The sequence below is a fragment of the Perognathus longimembris genome, chromosome 3 (genome assembly GCF_023159225.1).
Source record: "Perognathus longimembris pacificus isolate PPM17 chromosome 3, ASM2315922v1, whole genome shotgun sequence".
NCBI classification, from domain to species: domain Eukaryota; kingdom Metazoa; phylum Chordata; class Mammalia; order Rodentia; family Heteromyidae; genus Perognathus; species Perognathus longimembris.
Window position 1 is genome coordinate 86868907 of NC_063163.1, and position 18519 is coordinate 86887425.

General features: G+C 47.3%; 1 protein-coding gene across 2 annotated transcripts in view; it reads left to right on the forward strand.

Moving 5' to 3' along the window:
* Positions 1–18519, forward strand: part of LOC125349161 (MLX interacting protein) — a 39944-nt gene that overhangs the window by 7222 nt on the left and 14203 nt on the right. For both annotated transcript variants that reach the window (XM_048343011.1, XM_048343012.1), the window contains exons 2-3: positions 16253–16359; positions 17007–17092. In XM_048343011.1, coding sequence (XP_048198968.1) covers positions 16253–16359; positions 17007–17092 — 193 coding nt within the window. The remainder of the gene's footprint in view (positions 1–16252; positions 16360–17006; positions 17093–18519) is intronic.

Below are 18519 nucleotides of genomic sequence, written 5' to 3' on the forward strand. Positions count from 1 at the left end.
GCATTCTACCTCTTGAGCCACAGCTCCACTTGCAGCTTTTTCTGTTTATGTGGCATTGAGGAATCGAACTCAGTACTTCATGCATGCTAGGCAAGCACTCTACCACAAAGCCACATTCCCAGCCCCAGAAATCTAGATTTTTATGTGAACTTTTTTTTTTTTTTTGTGGGGCTTGAACTCAGGGCCAAGGTAACTGCCCCAAAGCTCTTTTGCTCAAGGCTAGCACTCTACTACTTTGAGACACATGCCACTTTCGGTTTTCTGGTGGTTGGAGATAAGAATCTCATACTTTGCCGACCAGGCTGGATTTGAGCTGGATGTGAGCAGCAAACCTCAGATCTCAACCTCCTGAGTAGCCAGGATTCTAGATGTGAGCTACCAGTGCCAAGCTCTTTTTTTTTTTCTTTTCTTTTTTTCGGGGTGGTGGTGGTGGTGGTGGCGGCAGTATTTGGGTTTGAACTCAGGGCCCTACTCTTATTAGGCAGGCTTTCTACCATGTCCACAGACCTTTTTAGCTTTATTTTTTCAGGTAGGGTATCAATTTTTTGCTTATGCCTGTCCTCAGATAACTAATCTACCCTACAGCCTCCTGGGTAGCTAGTATTCCGAGCATGTATCATAGTGACGAGCTTATTGATGGAGATGGGAATCTTGCTTTTTGCCCTGACTGGTCTCAAACTGTGATCTTCCTGATCTTTGCCTCCAGAGTAGCTGGGATTACAGGTGTGAACTACCATGCCTGTTTATGAACTTACTTTTAAATTTTGGTTCAAGCCAGGGCTGGTGGCTCACATTTGAAATCCTACCTATTTAGGAGGCTGGGATCTGAAGATCACAGTTCAAAGCCAGCCCAGGAAGGAAACTCTTCTCCAGTTAAATACCAGAAAACCAGAAGTGGAGCTGTGGCTTAAAGTGGTAGAGGGCTAGCCTTGACCAAATCACAGTGCTCAGTCCCTGAATTCGAGCCCCATGACCAACAATAAATAAATAATTTTGGCTCAGCTTATAATTTTTTTGCCAGTCCTGGGGCTTGAACTCAGGGCCTGAGCACTATACCTGGCTTCTTTTTGTTCAAGGCTAGTTAGTACTCTACCATTTGAGCCACAGTGCCACTTCTAGCCTTTTCTGTTTATGTGGTGCTGAGGAGTCGAACCCAGGGCTTCAAACATGCTAGGCAGGCACTCTACTGCTAAGCCACATTCCTAGCCCCTTTTTAAATTCATTTTATTTGTTTTTTGATTATGTGGTATCAAGTTGAACCCAGGCCTCATGCATGCTAGGTAAGCACTCTACCACTAAGCCACATTCCCGGCCCCTCGGCTTATATTTTAAGGTCAGAGTTCACATAGGAAATGTTCTGGGGGATGAATTTATTAGTCTTAAAGATGGTATGCTGTTGCTGCAGATCAACTTTGGCACAAGGATAGGTGTTTCATGTTTATTTGAAGGAGTTGTACAAAGCGGTTACCATTTCATGTCAGGTTATAAGTACAGTGCTTCTTGGGCATTTATACTCTTTCAAGGACAGTTTTTTTTTTTAGGTGCTTACTCACTGCTCTGTGTACCTTTTTGTTCCTGCTCTGTTTGAAGACTGTAATCTTGTGATTCCAAACTCCAGAGATAGACAGAGGCAGGCCTCTGAGTTGTGACGTACAGAGCCATGATTCCAGGCAGTTCTGTCCTGCCAGTGGCAGGTTCACGCTCCATTCGGTGAAGTTCTTGGACTCTAGGTTAATTGTAGCCTTACTTTCCTTCTTGAATTGTTACCTCTCAACTTCCCCACACTTGGCTACAGTAGGGCTGATCTCAGAGGGTAGTTCTAGGGTGGAGAAAAGGGACAAGACTTGCTCAGGATTTCAAGCAATTGACTTGATAGCTGAAACAAAATTATAACTTTTAGGTTTTACTGTGTAAGCCTCTTGTTTAAAGTTTCCAACCTGTATGCTTTTATTACCTTACACAGCTCTGCCTCTGTGTGTGTGTGTGTGTGTGTGTGTGTGTGTGTGTGTGTGTGTGTAACTTTTTTTTTTTTTTTGGCCATTCCTGGGGCTTGGACTCAGGGCCTGAGCACTGTCCCTGGCTTCTTTTTGCTCAAGGCTAGCACTCTGCCACTTGAGCCACAGCGCCACTTCTGGCCGTTTTCTAGATATGTGGTGCTGGAGAATCTAACCCAGGGCTTCATGTATATGAGGCAAGCACTCTTGCCACTAGGCCATATTCCCAGCCCGTGTGTGTGTGTAACTTTTAAGTTTACTAAATAGGCCTCTTGTTTAAAGTTTCTAACCTGCATGCTTTTATTCCCTTACACATCTGTGTGTGTGTGATGGTGTAGGAAGTGATGAGTGTGCCCATTCAGTGCCCTGCATACCCACACACACTGTGCAGCCTCCTCATGGGACTTAAGAAGGCTTCCCAGTTCTCTTTCTCTTTTTCTGCTTGCTCTTTTTCTCCTTTTAGCTTTATGGTGCATCAGAGCCATTACTTCTGTACCAGGACAGAGTAGAATTTTTTTACTGGAGGCACTAACTCTAAAGAGGCCACTTGTATAGAAAGCAGGTTCTTTTTCTGAGTTTAGAGCCTTACTGTGGAGTGGCCTTCCACAGATTTTACTCATCATTTTCCTTATTTATTTATTTATTTTTGGCCAGTCCTGGGGCTTGGACTCAGGGCCTGAGCACTGTCCCTGGCTTCTTTTTGCTCAAGGCTAGCACTCTGCTACTTGAGCCACAGCGCCACTTCTGGCCATTTTCTGTTTATGTGGTGCATGGGGAAGTGAACCCAGGGCCTCATGTATACAAGGCAAGCACTCTTGCCACTAGGCCATATCCCCAGCCCTCATTATTTTCCTTTATGTCTATACTTTTTATTTAACTTAAAAATAATTAAACTTTTCCTTTAAACTGCAGTTCTGTTTTCATATAAAGAAAATTAGAAAGTTTAACTTTATTTTTCGTGCCAGTCCTGGGAAGCTTATTTTCCTCAAGGTTAGTACTTACTCTACCGCTTGAGCCACAGCTTCACTTTCCACTTTTTTTTTTTTTGTAGTTAGTTGGAGATAGTCTCACCAGCTTTCCTGCCCAGGCTGGCTTTAAACATAATCTCCAGATCTCAGCCTCCTGAGTAGCTAGAATTACAGGCGTGAACCATCAACATCTAGCTGTCTGTTCTCTTTTTGGCACTGGGGATCCAGCCCAGGACATTGCACTTGCTAAGCAAGTACTTTGCCACTGAGCTACATCCCAGCCCCCCAAATTAGAAAATGTATGTAAAGCAAAAGAAAAAAACAAAAGTTACAACACCCAGAAGTAATCTGTGTCATTTCCCTAGTATTTATCTTTTCCTATCATGTTTTTAATTTTTTGGCATTGTGAGAATATATTTTTTTCCAGTTAAGAGATTGTGAAGGGCTGGGGATATGGCCTAGTGGCAAGAGATTGTGAACATCTTTGCAAATCTCAAAATATTCATCTGCTATGGTTTTAGTGGCTGAGTGATATTTCATAGTGTATAGAGGCATTATTATTTCTTTTTTTGTAACCTCTCAGGTACTTCTGTTCATGCTTGTTACTGAACTGCAGGTTCATCCCTTTCTCTGAAATGCCCCTCTGCCTGACAAGGTTTCTTACCCTGAGAACACTGAAGGTCTTGGAAAAGAGGCCGCACCTTGTATTTATTTTCTGACCTATTAGGTGCCCTCACCTTGTTACACTTGGCCACAATATGGAACAGATGCACATGCGGGTATGGTGCTTGGCTGGTACACAGTGGCCTTGTTTTCTGCCCTTGGCTGCTTAGTTGAAGCTTTCTGTATTTTCACATCATCCCTATAGCTGGCTAGGGAGTGTGGACAGAGTGGATGGTTGGCAGCTGCCCGCAGAAGCCTTCATGACCCTGCCCTGCCCTGCTGGTTGACCAACCTCTAAGGCAGTAATAACAGTGACATTGGTTGTAAATGCTGTTCCTTAGCCTCATTGTTCTAGAAACAGACAAAGCAAGAGCTTTTTGAAGAGTGCAGTTGCTCACATCACTCGTGACAGTGGCAGCCTGTGGATGCACACACCAGTGAGTTACTCAATCCTGGGAAGGACGAGCTGACTCCAGGCTGAAACATGAGTGGAGTCCACTGACTGAGCCTTCCCTGTGAACTTGCTTACCTGTAGGCCTTTCTGACCTATCACCTGCACTGTGGACAGAGGGGCTAGTAATCAAAGACCCCAGCACGTCAGTTATGTTTGGCCTCCCTGTGTGGAGATGCCGGCTCAGGTGTCTGTTCACTGGCTGCATACTTGTTCCTCCTCAAGGGCCTAGTGGGCTGGGCTCCCAGTCCCCCTGCTCTCATTCAGCCCGGCTCCCTGTCAGTTGGATTCCTCACTGTAGCACTTAATTTTGAGTACATAGTTATTTTGATTGTGATGCTGGGGTCAAACCCAAGGCTTAATCAATGTTAAACAAATGCTGTATCACTGAGCTGCATCTTCACACGCCCTGCTCTTTGGAATCCAAGCTTTTCCCTCACCATAAGCCTTTGCAGATGGCAACGCTCAGCTGGAAGCATACTCTCACAAGAGCAAAGACACCAGCTGTCTGTCAGCTGCATTCTGGCTTGTCCTCGATGCTGTCTGTGTATGGTACCTAAGAGCAGGTCAAGTTTACCTGTGCTGTGCACTGATTCTTCCAGGTCTTCTTTCTCAGAGCAGCTACCAGAGACCTGTTGATTACTGAGGAACAGGCCCTGTCTGTGTGTAGCCAGCTGCTTTTCTCACTGATAAGTCTGTTTGCTTATCTTTGTTTTTGTGCTCCTGGCTGGCTCCAGTGAGCTCTGGATGTGTTGTGGAGGTCAAGTTTGACTGTCCCAACTGGTACCGTTGGGAGAAAGTGAGCAGGGCAGGGTGTGATGTGAAATAGAAATACTGGGCTGCTCTTTCCCCAGCCACTAGTTCTGTTTCCAAAACTAGCAGACTCTAGGGAAGCAGCTCTTGGGACCTGTAGAGATGCGGAAGTCATCCCAATTTTTCTCCTTTGTTTCCAGAACTTCATGCAGCAGCACTGTGGAAACCTTGATATTTCATCCTTTGTTCTCACTTGGCTGGGATCATAGGAATTTATCAGTGAGTGAGACACATATATGCTCCAGAGTCAGGGGTCCTGCGATGTCCTGATCATATTACATATGCTGGCCCTGGGGCGATGTGTGGTGAGCTGGCTGACCCTCTCCTGTATCACGTGGGTGAGCCGATGCTAGTATATGTGCATGATTGCTTTTCCATGTTTTCAACATGATGTTTCAGTCACAGGACTGGGGGTAAGAATGAGGAGGGGAAGACAGGTTTTTAACTGGCTCTTGTTGGGCTGTTGCAATCTCCTGACAATGCCACCATTGTTTTGCATAAAGTGCCAGTTGGTCTGGTTTGAATTGCTTTGGTGCCCAGAAACTGGTTCCTTTTCCTCCATTCTGCCCCTGTGTGTGGAGGCAGTGAAGGAGGACCGCCAGCCCCAGCGGAGATAAGCACCTTCCCTTTGCCTGCCCGGATTACAGCAACTGCGTTTGTGCATCCAGAGCAGGCAGCACCTCTTCCCAGGCTTCTCCTGGACCCTGGCTGAGCCACAGCCAGGGTTGCCTCTTGGTAACGCCCCACAGCATCTAGTTTCCAGGAATCATGCCGCTCGCCGGTGGCCTTGGCCTCACTTGGCACTGGCCTGCCCCATGCATGGGCCACCTGCTTTGGCCTGGCTGTCTCCTACTATTGCCACTGCCCTCCCACCCAACCTTGTTGGCCTGGTGCTTCTTCTTGTCTTTCTTGTGTACAGTGTTTCAAGCTTCAAGGGTAATTAGCAAGAGCAGGAATTCCTCTGGCTGAACTCCCTTGAGGTAAGGAGTGGAGCCTGCAAGCTTGGTTTCTGATGGTAACTCCTGTCAGAACATTATCTCACCCACCCTTAGAGCAGTTTCCCACCTGAGATCCAGCTGCCATGGAATTCCCAGCTGCTGGGAGGACACAGGCATTCCCCTGCGGGCAGGTGGCTCACATAGAGAGGTGTTTGTAGTAATGAGGTTGACTATTTTCACGAACTCCCAATTCTGTGCATTTGAATTTATAGCTGTCCAGCTGTAGTGTGGTATCTGAACTCCACATTTCCTATAAACCACACTGGGACCTAAAAGGACTCATTAGATTTAGGGTTAAGCATGTCTGGTGGTGCTTACACTGAAGGCTCATAATGTAAGGTGGTATCACCTCAGTGAGGCTAAACTTGGTTGTTTGGTTTAGTTAATGACTAGCAGATCTCATTGTAAAACAGTGTTTCTTGGCAATTACTACTGTTCTTAAAGACATAACTGTTCTTTACCATCTTTCCTTCAGTTTGACACTTAGCTTTTTAACTCTGTTGATTGACTTTCGCTTGGTATAGCTTTTTCACTTTATGTAGTCAAACCATCAATAATACAAAAGAGGTGTCTCTCCAAAGCAATTTTTTGGGGGTGCTGGGGCTTGAACTCAGGGTCTGGGCACTTACTGTCCCTGATCATTTTTGCTCAAAGCTAGTACTCTATGGTTTGAACAACACCTTCACCTCCTCAGCTTTGTGTGTGTGTGTGTGGTTAATTGGAAATATAAGTCTCATGGACTTTCCTGCTCTGGCTAGCTTTAAACTGCAATCCTCAGGTCTCGGCTAGGATTGCAGGCATGAGCTACTGCCACTAAGTGCCAATGATTCCTTTTTAGGAACTGTTCTCTTACCTTCTTCCTCTCTTTATTTATTTTATTTTATTTTTTTGGCCAGTCCTGGGGCTTGGACTCAGGGCCTGAGCACTGTCCCTGGCTTCTTTTTGCTCAAGGCTAGCACTCTGCCACTTGAGCCACAGCGCCACTTCTGGCCATTTTCTGTATATGTGGTGCTGGGGAATCGAACCCAGGGCTTCATGTATGGGAGGCAAGCTCTCTTGCCGCTAGGCCATATCCCCAGCCCCCCTCTCTTTATTTTTGAAACACTGCTTCACTTTAAGTACTAGTGTAACAGGTAAACTCTTCGTACTTCCATCACCTTTTTGGATTATGGAGTCAGAAAATTACCTACCCTTTGCTTAAATGTGAGATGTGGATGAGCTGATTTTCCCATAGTGCTCTGTTTCCAAGACCTTGGCTTGTTACTTAGTCTCACTGGCCTGGGGACCCCACTGCCAAGTGTAGTTTTTGCCCCTTGGCTCCCTGCAGTCAAGGGTGTTATCAGAACTCCTCTGTCTTCAAAGAGAAGTACCCATTCATGGTACTGATAGGGAGGGAGGGAGCCAAGGCCAAGGCTGGAGGAAGCGCTCCTTCCTCCCCCCCTTTTTTTTTTTTGGCCAGCCTGGGGCTTGAACTCAGGTCCTGAGCACTGTCCCTGGCTTCTTTTTGCTCAAGGCTAGCACTCTACCACTTGAGCCACAGTGCCACTTCTGGCTTTTTCTGTGTATGTGGTGCTGAGGAATCAAACCCAGGGCTTCATGTATACAAGGTGAGCACTTCACCACTAGGCCATATTCCCAGCCCTCCTTTCTCTTTCTGCCAGGACCCCTTTCCCTTCAGCTCCTGCCCTAGCTGGGAGACTACTCAGACATCCTGGAGGAAAACACCACTGAGCGCCCTGCTTTTAGAGCCCATTTGTTCACTCCAACAGGTGTCCTGTCTCTCCCACTAGCTGTGAGGCCCTAGGACTCGTGGCAGAATTGGGATCTTTCTTGGCCATGGAGGATTGCTTCCTGTGGCATGGAGAAAAGAGCAAGATGGGCTTGCAGGATTTTTCTTTTCTTTTTTAACCTTCATCACTCTTGTAGCAGCCTCAAAGCTGACTCAGCCTTAAAGAGGGTTCATCTCTTAATTCATTAATCATGAGTCCAAGGAGTGGTCCACAGCCTCCTGGGCATGCTCACCAGTGAACAGTGTCTCCGCATCCTCCCTCTGACCTCTGCTCGGTACTGGACTCCTGCTAGGCTGTGTATCGCAGAATGAGGCTGAAAGAGTTGTCTCTCAGCAAGATTTTTATCCAGGGGAGCCAGGACAAGGCCTGGGGTGTAGGTACTGAGAACCTCCCACCCTTGGGGCCTCCTAAAGAGTGGTGCAAGGCTTCCAACATACAGCTGTCCTTCTATGGTGTGCCTACCCCACATGAGGTAAGGAAGATTTTCATGATGTCAGGACAGGCTCAGGGATGGATCCGATCTCTAGTATGGGGTCTCTGGAGGAACCAGGCCCTTCAATTCCATGAGTCACTGAAACTCATGCTGTCAAGAAATCTGTTAAACAGTTGACTTTTGTGTTCGTTCACAAGGACCTCTCTCCCAACTTGTCTTCTTCCCATCAGAATATCCAGGTCCCCGGAGGTTGGCAGGAATGGCCAACAGAACACGTTCTTCTGCTTGCTTGTTTTCCTACCACAAGCCTCCTGCAGGGTCTGAGAAAATAATGTCCATCATTTTCTGTGCTGACTCTTCTGCACTCAATTTGTTTCTGTTAAATTATCCATGTCTTAGGCATTCTCTTTTTGCTTTTAATTTTGTTGTTGTTGTTGTTCTGCCTTCTTTTCTCCCTTCCTTTCTTTTTTCTTCTGTTTTGCCAGGAGGCCTTGAGGCTGGCCCTTAATTACCTTGATCTTAATTTTGTTGTGGTGGTGGTGGTAGTACCAGTCCTGGGGCTTGAACTCAGAGCCTAGGTGCTGTCCTTGAGCTTTTGTGCTCAAGGGTAGCACTCTACTGTTTGAGCCAAAGCTCCATTTGTGGCTTTTTGATGGTTAACTGGAGATAAGAATCTCAGGATTTTTCTGTCTGGGCTGCCTTCTCATTGCAATCCTCAAATCTTAGCCTTCTGTGTAGGATTACAGGTATAAGTTACCAGGAGCTATTGGTGCCTAGCTTGACCTTAATTTTTGTTGTTGTTGTTGGTGGTGGTGGTGGTTGTGGGGCTTGAACTCAGGGCTTGGGCACTGTCCCTGAGCCTCTTTGTGTTGAAGGCTAGCGCTCTACCATTTCCGGTTTTTGAATGCCTGGCTTTGAACTGTAGATCTCACCCTCCTGAGTAGCTAGGATTACAGGCTTGAGCCACTAGCACCCAGCTTTTTCTTTCTTTTTTATTAGTGTATATTAGTAGAGTAGGTTATCTTTGATGTTGGTCGTGGGCTGTCAACCCTGGGCCTGGTCCTGTCCCTCAGCTCTTTAGCTCAAGGCTAGTGCTCTACCACTTGAGCCACAGCACTACTTCCAGTTTTCTGGTGGTTAATTGGAAGTAAAAGTCTCACAGACATTCCTGCCCCGGCTGGCTTTGAACCGCAATCCTCAGATCTCAGCCTCTTAAGTAGCTAGGATTATAGGTGTGAGCTACCAACGCCTGGCAACCTTAATTTTTATAGCACCACAGTAACTAAACAGGCGCTTGCCTTCCAATGTAATTATTAAAAACGCTTCTCTTCATGCAGTAACAGTTAAGGTGAAAAGTACCAGTGAGGTGGCTGATACCTGTAATCCTAGCTACTCAGGAGGCAGAGATCTGAGGATCATGATTCAAAGCCAGCCCAGGCAGGAAAGTTCGTGAGACTCTTTTTTTTTTAACCAGTCTTGGGGCTTGGACTCAGGGCCTGAGCACTGTCCCTGGCTTCTTCTTGCTCAAGGCTAGCACTCTACCACTTGAGCCACAGCGCCACTTCTGGCCTTTTCTATATATGTGGTACTAAAGATTCGAACCCAGGGTTTCATGTATATGAGTCAAGCACTCTTGCCACTAGGCCATATTCCCAGCCCAGTATAAGTCTATTATTCTTTTTAAGATATGGAACTTTTTTTTTTGCCAGTCCTGGAGCTTGAACTCAGGGCCTGAGCACTGTCCCTGGCTTTTTTTTTTTTCTCAAGGTTAGCACTCTGCCACTTGAGCCACAGTGCCACTTTTGGCCATTTTCTATATATGTGATGCCGAGGAATCGAACCCAGGGCTTCAGTTATACAAGGCAAGCACTCTTGCCACTAAGCCATATTTCCAGCCCCTGTGAGACTCTTATCTCCAATAAACAAAGAGAAAACTGGAAGTGGCCCTGTGGCTCAAGGAGCACTATTGTTGAACCGAAGAGCTCAGGAACAGCAACCAGGCCCAGAGTTCAAGCTCCAGGACCACCACTACTACCAACCACAAAAGTGGAGCTTTGGCTCAAGTGGTAGAGTGCTAGCCTGAGTTCAAAACCTCAAAGACAGTGCCCAGGACCTGAGTACAAGCTCCAGTACAAGCACGCACGTGCGCACGCGCACACACAGTTTCTAAAGATTAAAAGTACCAATGTACCAAAGTTAAAATATGACAATAAACTAAAACTTCACCTTATGTTTCACTGTTGTTTTAAGTTTGATAAGAAGAGGAAAATGAGGTAAAGAATGGGAGCTGATTTTCAGGAGCACACTTGGGAAGTCATAATTTTATTTTAGAATTTTGATGTGAGGAGGTATGTATAAGGTGGCTTCTGTTCACTTTGTTGCATTGCTTCCCTGAGAGACTGTCCAGAAAGCTGTGGTGTGGAGTGGCAGATCCGCCTTTCCCTTTGCTTAGTGGCACTGCTGTAACCCCTCCTCCCTCCACCCACCCCCAGGCACACATGTTGGGTACTTCTCATCTGTGTTCTTTAGAGTCTCTCTGTGAAGGCACACTTCTGGGATGTGGGATTGGAAAGGAATTTGGACTGGGAGAACTGAATTCTTGCTCATCTAAAAAGGGAAAGCCATTGGAAGTCTATTTCTAGGTCTTGGCAAGCTGAAGACTGTTACCTTATCCTTTGAGACGCATCAGCCAGCTTCAGGTTTCTCTGACTTTTAAGTAGGTTACGGAGCTAGCAGTGCCTCCAAAATGACTAACGATGGTGATAATGACACACTTGTTTCTTGCCTGGCTTTGTAGGAACTCAGAAACATTTGCAAGTATGACCTATTTTTGTGACGTCTCTGGCAGCCAGTTTCCAAAGCCTTCACTTTGGCTTGTGCTCTGGCCAGGAACTGTTTATAGATTCCCTTCCTCTATCTGTCTGTAGATGCCCTCCCTGTGATTGCATTGCAGGGAGCTTTGTCATTCTTTTTTTTTTTGCCAGTCCTGGGCCTTGAACTCAGGGCCTGAGCACTGTCCCTGGCTTTTTTTTTTTTTCTCTCTCAAGGCTAGCACGCTACCACTTGAGCCACAGCGCCACTTCTGGCCTTTTCTATATATGTGGTACTAAAGAATTGAACCCAGGGCTTCCTGTATAAGAGGCAAGTACTCTTGCCACTAGGCCATATTCCCAGCCCCAGCTTTTTCATTCTTTATGTAAACTCTTACCTTGGTGAATATTTGAGCCTGCCTCTACACACAGGAGAAGGTGTTAAGGAAAGTATTCTTGGGAGGTCATTCAGAGTACTGAGTGCAGCGGAAAGCCCTCCTGTGTGTCTGGCCTTATCAGCTGGGTGGGGCTGTTATTGAGTACCATAAAATGTGGACAGCTTGACTGCAGGATCTGCTTTTGTTTTGCTGGATTCACTTTCTAAGATTTTCTTAAAAAAAAAAAAATTTGTTGACATGCTCTGTTTCTGACCTGGGCCGGTTCACCTCTCCTTAGGCAACCTGGTGTTCGTTCCTCCATTCCCAAGAGGTCACCATATTGATGCTGTACTTAGTATGGACACTCGATTGGCATAGTGTACTGCAGCCCAGAACTCCTGGACTCAAGCCATCCTCCGGGCTCAGGACTGGCAAAATAAATAAATGAAAAATAAATGATATAAAAGTACAGAAAACCAAGCAACTTCAGTTTGCTTTTTTTCATTATTTTCTCTCATTTCATTCTATTCTATTCTAATTATTTTTCTTTTCTTTCTTTAATATGCCCATACAGGTTTTTTTTTTGTTTTGTTTTGTTTTTTTGTTTTTTTTTGGCCAGTCCTGGGCCTTGGACTCAGGGCCTGAGCACTGTCCCTGGCTTCTTCCCGCTCAAGGCTAGCACTCTGCCACTTGAGCCACAGCGCCGCTTCTGGCCGTTTTCTGTATATGTGGTGCTGGGGAATCGAACCTAGGGCCTCGTGTATCCGAGGCAGGCACTCTTGCCACTAGGCCATATCCCCAGCCCCCCCATACAGGTTTTGAGCTTAGGGCCTTCTGCTCTCTCTTGGCTTTCTTTTTTCTTTTTTCAGTCATGGAGTCATGGGGCTTGAACTAGGGATCTGAGTGCTGTCCCTGAGTTCTTTTGCTAAAGGCTGGTGCTCTACCACTTTGAGCCACAGTGCCACTTCTGGTTTTCTGGTGGTTAACAAGACATAAGAGTCTCATGGACTTTCCTGCCCAGGCTGGCTTTGAACCACGATCTTCAGATCTCCTGAGTCACTAGGATTACAGGCATGAACCACCAGCACCCAGCTCACTTGGCTTTCTTGCTCACATCTGGTTCTCTACCTCCAGTTAGGCCTTTTTGCTGTGGTTTTTTTTTTTTTTTTTTTTGGCCAGTCCTGGGCCTTGGACTCAGGGCCTGAGCACCGTCCCTGGCTTCCTTTTTGCTCAAGGCTAGCACTCTGCCACTTGAGCCACAGCGCCCCTTCTGGCCATTTTCTGTATATGTGGTGCTGGGGAATCGAACCCAGGGCCTCATGTATACGAGGCAAGCTCTCTTGCCACTGGGCCATATATCCCCAGCCCTTGCTGTGTTGTTTTTAGATGCAGTCTTTTGGGTTTTTCTGCCCAGGCTAGCTTTGAGATCCTCTGGTCTCAGCAAAAAAAAAAAAAAAAAAAAAAAAAAAAAAGAACAAAAAAACTCTAGGGCAGCACTCAGGCCCTGAGTTTAAGCCCCATCTCAGGCCCTGAGTTCAAGCCTCATGACCCCCCAGGCTCCCCTAGAAATGCTTGGGCACACATGGACCCTATCTATACTCACCAGCCTGCCCTCCTACTTTTTTTTTTGTCAGTCATGGGGCTTGAACTCAAGACCTGGGTGCTGCCCCTGAGCTCTTTTGCTCAAGGTTAGTACTCTACCACTTTGAGCCATAGCCACTTCCTATGCCCTCCTCCTCTTGTCTTGGCTCACCTGTGATAGGTGAGGCCTGGGCCGAGGACTCAGGCCTCCTGCTCTGCTGCTGCTGTCCATGGCATCCCCTTCTTCACAGCACTTCCTGTGGAGGTAAAAATAAAAATGGCTCCAGGCTGTCCACAGGAGGAGGAGGAGGGAGGATCTTGAGGCACAGGAGAGGGGCCTGGGCCTGTACACAAGAGCAGAAGCCTCCAGGGCGGTGGCCAGAAGGTGCCAGGGCGTTCCCTGCACACATGTTGCTTTCCTCTTGCCCTGTGTTTGTGGTGGCTGTGCCTGTCCCAGTTCTCAGTGAACCCTTGTCCCCTGCAGCCTGTTAGCATTGGCTGTAGCAGCTTGCAGGGCCAGGCCCAGATCCCAGGTCCACAGAAATAGCTGTTTGAAGAAAAAAAAATTAAATCCTAGAGGAGAGTGGACACTGAATATTATCCCTCCGCTCACTCATTAAAGGCAGCCGCTTCATTACCCTGATCTGCCTCACTGGGTCAGCATACAGGACTGACTCATTCACAAGTTGGTATCGGTTTGTGTGGCTAATTACCTTTCCGAGTTAACTAGAAGACCTGTAAGGTCTTGGAATGTACTTGGAGTTTTTCCTTGTTTATTTTCCTATGTTAAATTTATGTTAAATTTAAATTCCTATGTTAAATTCCTATGTTAAATTTAAACACTACAAAATGGCAAAAAGTGAAATTTCTTTCTATCAGATCATTAATTCTCCAGGAAATCACCATCATCATCACCATAACTATTATCTGTTTCTTATGTCCTTCCTGAGATTGGCTGTCTTTCTTCCTCTTCCTTCCTCTCTGCTTTTGTGTATTTCCGTGGATCTTTCACTGTTAAAAATACAAACAAGGCTAGGAGTGTAATTCAGTAAAAAGTAAAAAAAAAAAAAAAAAAAAGTGCATGATGCCTCTGATTAAATCCCCAGCACAGCCAAAAAAAAAGAAAAATTTGCCACCAGGAGCTGGTGACTCATGCCTGAAATCCTAACTACTCAGGAGGCTGAGATCTGAGGATCACAATTTAAAGACAAACCAGGCATGAAAGTCCATGAGGCTCTTATTCCAGTGAACCACCGGAAAACTGGAAATGGCACTGTGGCTCAGCACCTAGGCCCTGAGTTCAAGCCCCACAACAACAACAAAAAGAAAGGAATGAAGTTCTAGACTCTTCCTCCTGCCCCCCTTCAGTGCTAGGGATGGAACCTGGGGTCTTGCGCATGCTAGGTCAGCTCCCCACTGCTAGGCCACACCCTCTTGTAACTTCTCACAGAACTATGTGTGTTCCTTCTTGGGGTGTTGATACCTCCGACAGGCTTTTCCATACCCTGCTGTGTGTCTCTGGAGCACCTGGCAATGGGATGTTTTAAAAGTCTGCCAAGGTCATCAAGGACAAGGGGGATGCTTCAGTGGGCAGTGAGGAAAAGCAGAGAACCCCACACAAAGCTCCATCCACTTTGGTTTCTAGCCATTAGGGTGGGTTTCTCTGATTTGTTTCCATCACTGCCGAATGGACTGTGCATTCTGACTCAGACACGAGGTTCTTGAGGCCCACCAGCCGTCTTTCCTAAGTCCACAGCAGAGGTGAGGCTGGCTTCTGTCTGCCTACAGACTAGTTCTGCAAAGACCATCCCAGGGGATCTCTCTCTCTCTCTCTCTCTCTCTCTCTCTCTCTCTCTCTCTCTCTCTCTCTCTCTCTCTCTTTCTCTCTTTCTCTTTTGGGGGCAAGTCCTGGGGCTTGACCCTGGGACCTTGGTGCTGTCTTTGGGCTCCTTTTGCTCAAGGCTAGCACTCTTCTGGTTTTTTCTGTGATTAATTGAAGATAAGAGTCTCCGTGATCCTCAGCTCTCAGCCTCCTGAGGAACTAGGATTACAGGTGTGAGCCACCCGTGCTCAGCTTTCCAGACATTCTCTCGTCCCAGGAATCCCAGACTACTGCAGGCGCAGCCCATGTGAAGGCCTCTGCAGCCACCACTCAGGTGACCATTGCTTGGCTAGAGCCTGGCCCTGCTCAGCACAGCACGTGCCCTTGATCCTGGGCTTCAGTGTGATAAAGGAGTGTCAATGACAGGAAAGTGGTTTTGGATGTTGCCTGGAGGAAATAAACACAGGGACAGGCTTCCCCCAACCCCCGCCCCCCTGGCCTTGGCGCTGTCCCTAAGCTCTTACTCAGGGTTACCCCTTTGAGCCACAGCACTACTTCCCATTTTCTGATGGTTAATTGAAGATAATGAGCCTCATGGACTTTTCTGCCTGGTCTGACTCTGAACCGTGATCTCATCCTCCTTTTTTTTTGGCCAGTCCTGGGGCTTGGACTCAGGGCCTGAGCACTGTCCCTGGCTTCTTCTTTTGCTCAAGGCTAGCACTCTGCCACTTGAGCCACAGCGCCACTTCTGGCCATTTTCTGTATATGTGGTGCTGGGGAATCGAACCCAGGGCCTCATGTATATGAGGCAGGCACTCTTGCCACTAGGCCATATCCCCAGCCCCAAAAATATTTTTGTTTTTGTTTTTGTTTTGTTTTTTGCCAGTCCTGGGCCTTGGACTCAGGGCCTGAGCACTGTCCCTGGCTTCTTTTTGCTCAAGGCTAGCACTCTGTCACTTGAGCCACAGCGCCACTTCTGGCCATTTTCTGTATATGTGGTACTGGGGAATCAAACCAAGGGCTTCATGTATACAAGGCAAGCGCTCTTGCCACTAGGCCATATCCCCAACCCCTCATCCTCCTTATAGGTGTAAGCCACCAGCACCCGGCTGTAGCCATACTTTTCTTTTCTTTTCTTTCTCCCTTCCTTCCTTCCTTCCTTCCTTCCTTCCTTCCTTCCTTCCTTCCTTCCATTTCTTCCTTCCTTTCCTTCCTTCCTTCCTTCTTTCTTTCTTCCTTCCTTTCTTTCTTTCTTTCTTTCTTTCTCTTTCTCTCTCTCTCTCTTTTTTTTTGCCACTCCTAGGGCTTGAACTCAGGGCCTAGGCACTGTCCCTGGCTTCTTTTTGCTCAAGGCTAGCACTCTACCACTTGAGCCACAGCGCCACTTCTGGCTTTTTCTGTTTATGTGATGCTGAGGAATCGAACCCAGGGTTTCATGCATGCTAGGCAAGCACTCTACCACTAAGCCATATTCCCAGCCCTAGCCATACTTCTTAATTTCATTGTATTTTCCAAGAAACAAGCTAGTCCTCTCCGTGTGTTTTGTCTTCAGTGGGAAATTGGTGTCTCCAAAGTGGAAGAACTTCAAGGGCTTGAAGCTCCAGTGGAGAGACAAGATCCGGCTCAACAACGCCATCTGGCGGGCGTGGTACATGCAGTGTAAGTGCATCACGAACCTGGGCGTGGGGAGATGCAGGACCTCTGCTACTGTGGGGTCAGAGCTCACCCAGTCCTGAGCCCAGAGGGTGCAGAGCCTGCTCTTGGCACGTTGCATTTTCAGTAGAAGTCTCTCAAGTAGTCTGTGGAATTGGGAAAACCAAGCCAAGCACCAGGGGTGCTTACCAGTCAGAAGGCACAGCTAGCTGAGAAAGAGTTTAGAGAGACAGCGGCCCTGCATGGTGGAGTGTGCTCAGGAGCAGGCTGGGTTCAGAGAGGGCTCTTCTCAGGAGAGCTGGAAAAGCATAGCTGAGAGGCGCCATTGGAAGAGTCAGAATGAAGATCTAGGAAGATGCATATCCTCCTGTCCCCAACAGAGGAACCAATCATGTGTGGGAACTGAGTTGGCTGGGCCTGATGGCGCCAGGCTGCCTTCCTCCTGATGAGCAGACTCCCTTTTTTGCTCACATATAGTTGTCAGAGTCTGCCTTTCACCTGAGCAACTTTATTTCTCAGAAACCTCCAGCTTTCAGGGGAAGTAGAATGGGAGAACACTCCCAAAGGTCTCGCCATGAGGGGAAGAACGTGGGTGGATGGGCAGGGCTCCTCCAGGGGTTTGGTCCAGTGATGTCTCATGTCCCTCTGCCCAGATCTGGAGAAGCGCAAGAATCCTGTGTGCCACTTTGTTACCCCGCTAGACAGCTCCATCGATGTGGATGAGCACCGCCGACCAGAGGTACTTGGGAGGTCATCAAGGCATGCTGGGAAAAGTTGGTTTGACTTTGAGGAGGGACAGGCCCCCTCCGTCATGCAGAGGCCCCCTCCTCAGCAGGCTGACCCAGTGGGGACACATCCTTTGACTCCCTTTAAAATCTGGGTCTCTTCTGGATAGCAGACCCCTCACTAAGCATAAGACCTTAGAAAGCAGATGAAAAGAGATTGAAGGAGACAACATTTTTATCTCTTGGTTTGCTTTACTATGTATATGCATGCATAGATCTTATTTGATGATGCAGGGGTTTGAACTCAGGACCTTGAGCATGTTCAGCAGGCACTTTGCTCATGACATCTTCAGCCCTATTTGCTCCGGTTATTTTGAGATGGGATCTTACTTTTTGCCAAAGCTGGACTGGAACCACAATCCTACTGATCTCAGCCTTGGGTAGCTAGAATTCTGTTCCTTTCTCTTTCTTTTTTTCCCCCTCTCTTTTTCTCTCCTCCTCCTCCTCCTCCTCCTCCTCCTCCTCCTCCCCTCTCCCCCCCCCCCCCCCGTCCTGGGGCTTGGACTCAGGGCCTGAGCACTGTCCCTCGCTTCTTTTTGCTCAAGGCTAGCACTCTGCCAACTTGAGACACAGTGCCACTTCTGGCCATTTTCTATATATGTGGTGCTGGGGAATCAACCCAGGGTTTCATGTATGCGAGGCAAGCACTCTTGCAACTAGGCCATATTCCCAGCCCCTCTTTCTTTCTTCCTTTCTCCCCTCAACCCCCCTCTTCCTTCCTTGTGGTTTAGGGATGAAGCCAGAGCCTTTCACATGCTAGGCACATGTTCTATCACTGAGTCACATCCCATCCCTGAAAGAGTAATTTTTTCAAAAAGCCAGTTGCACAATAACTGTATCACTTACTCTTGGTGTCTATTTTGGTGCATCTATTTTGCAGGGCCTTGCACTTGCTAGACAGGCATTCTATTATTTGAGAACTCTCCCAACCCAACCCTTTTTGTGTTGGTTATTTTCTAGGTAGGGTCTTGCTTTTATGCCTAAGCCTGCCTGGGCTCTGCTCCTCCCCCGGGTGCTCCCGTGTAGCTGGGGATGACAGGTGTGTGCCACTGTGCCCAGCCATTGTGTTTCCCCCATAGCTGGGTTAGCAGACATACACCACCACACCCAGCCATTGGTTGAGAAGGACTCTCTCATACTTTCAAATAAAAGCCCAGACTAGCTTAGTCTGACTTCTGCATTATTTTAATTTTACCACGTCTTACTATTATGATGAAAACAAACAGACAATTTTTTTTTTGTCAGTCCTGGGGCTTGAACTCAGGGCCTGGGAACTGTCCCTGAGCTTCTTTTGCTCAGGGCTAGCACTCTACCACTTGAGCCACAGCGCCACTTCTAGCCTTTTCTGTGTATATAGTACTGAGGAATCAAACCCAGGGCT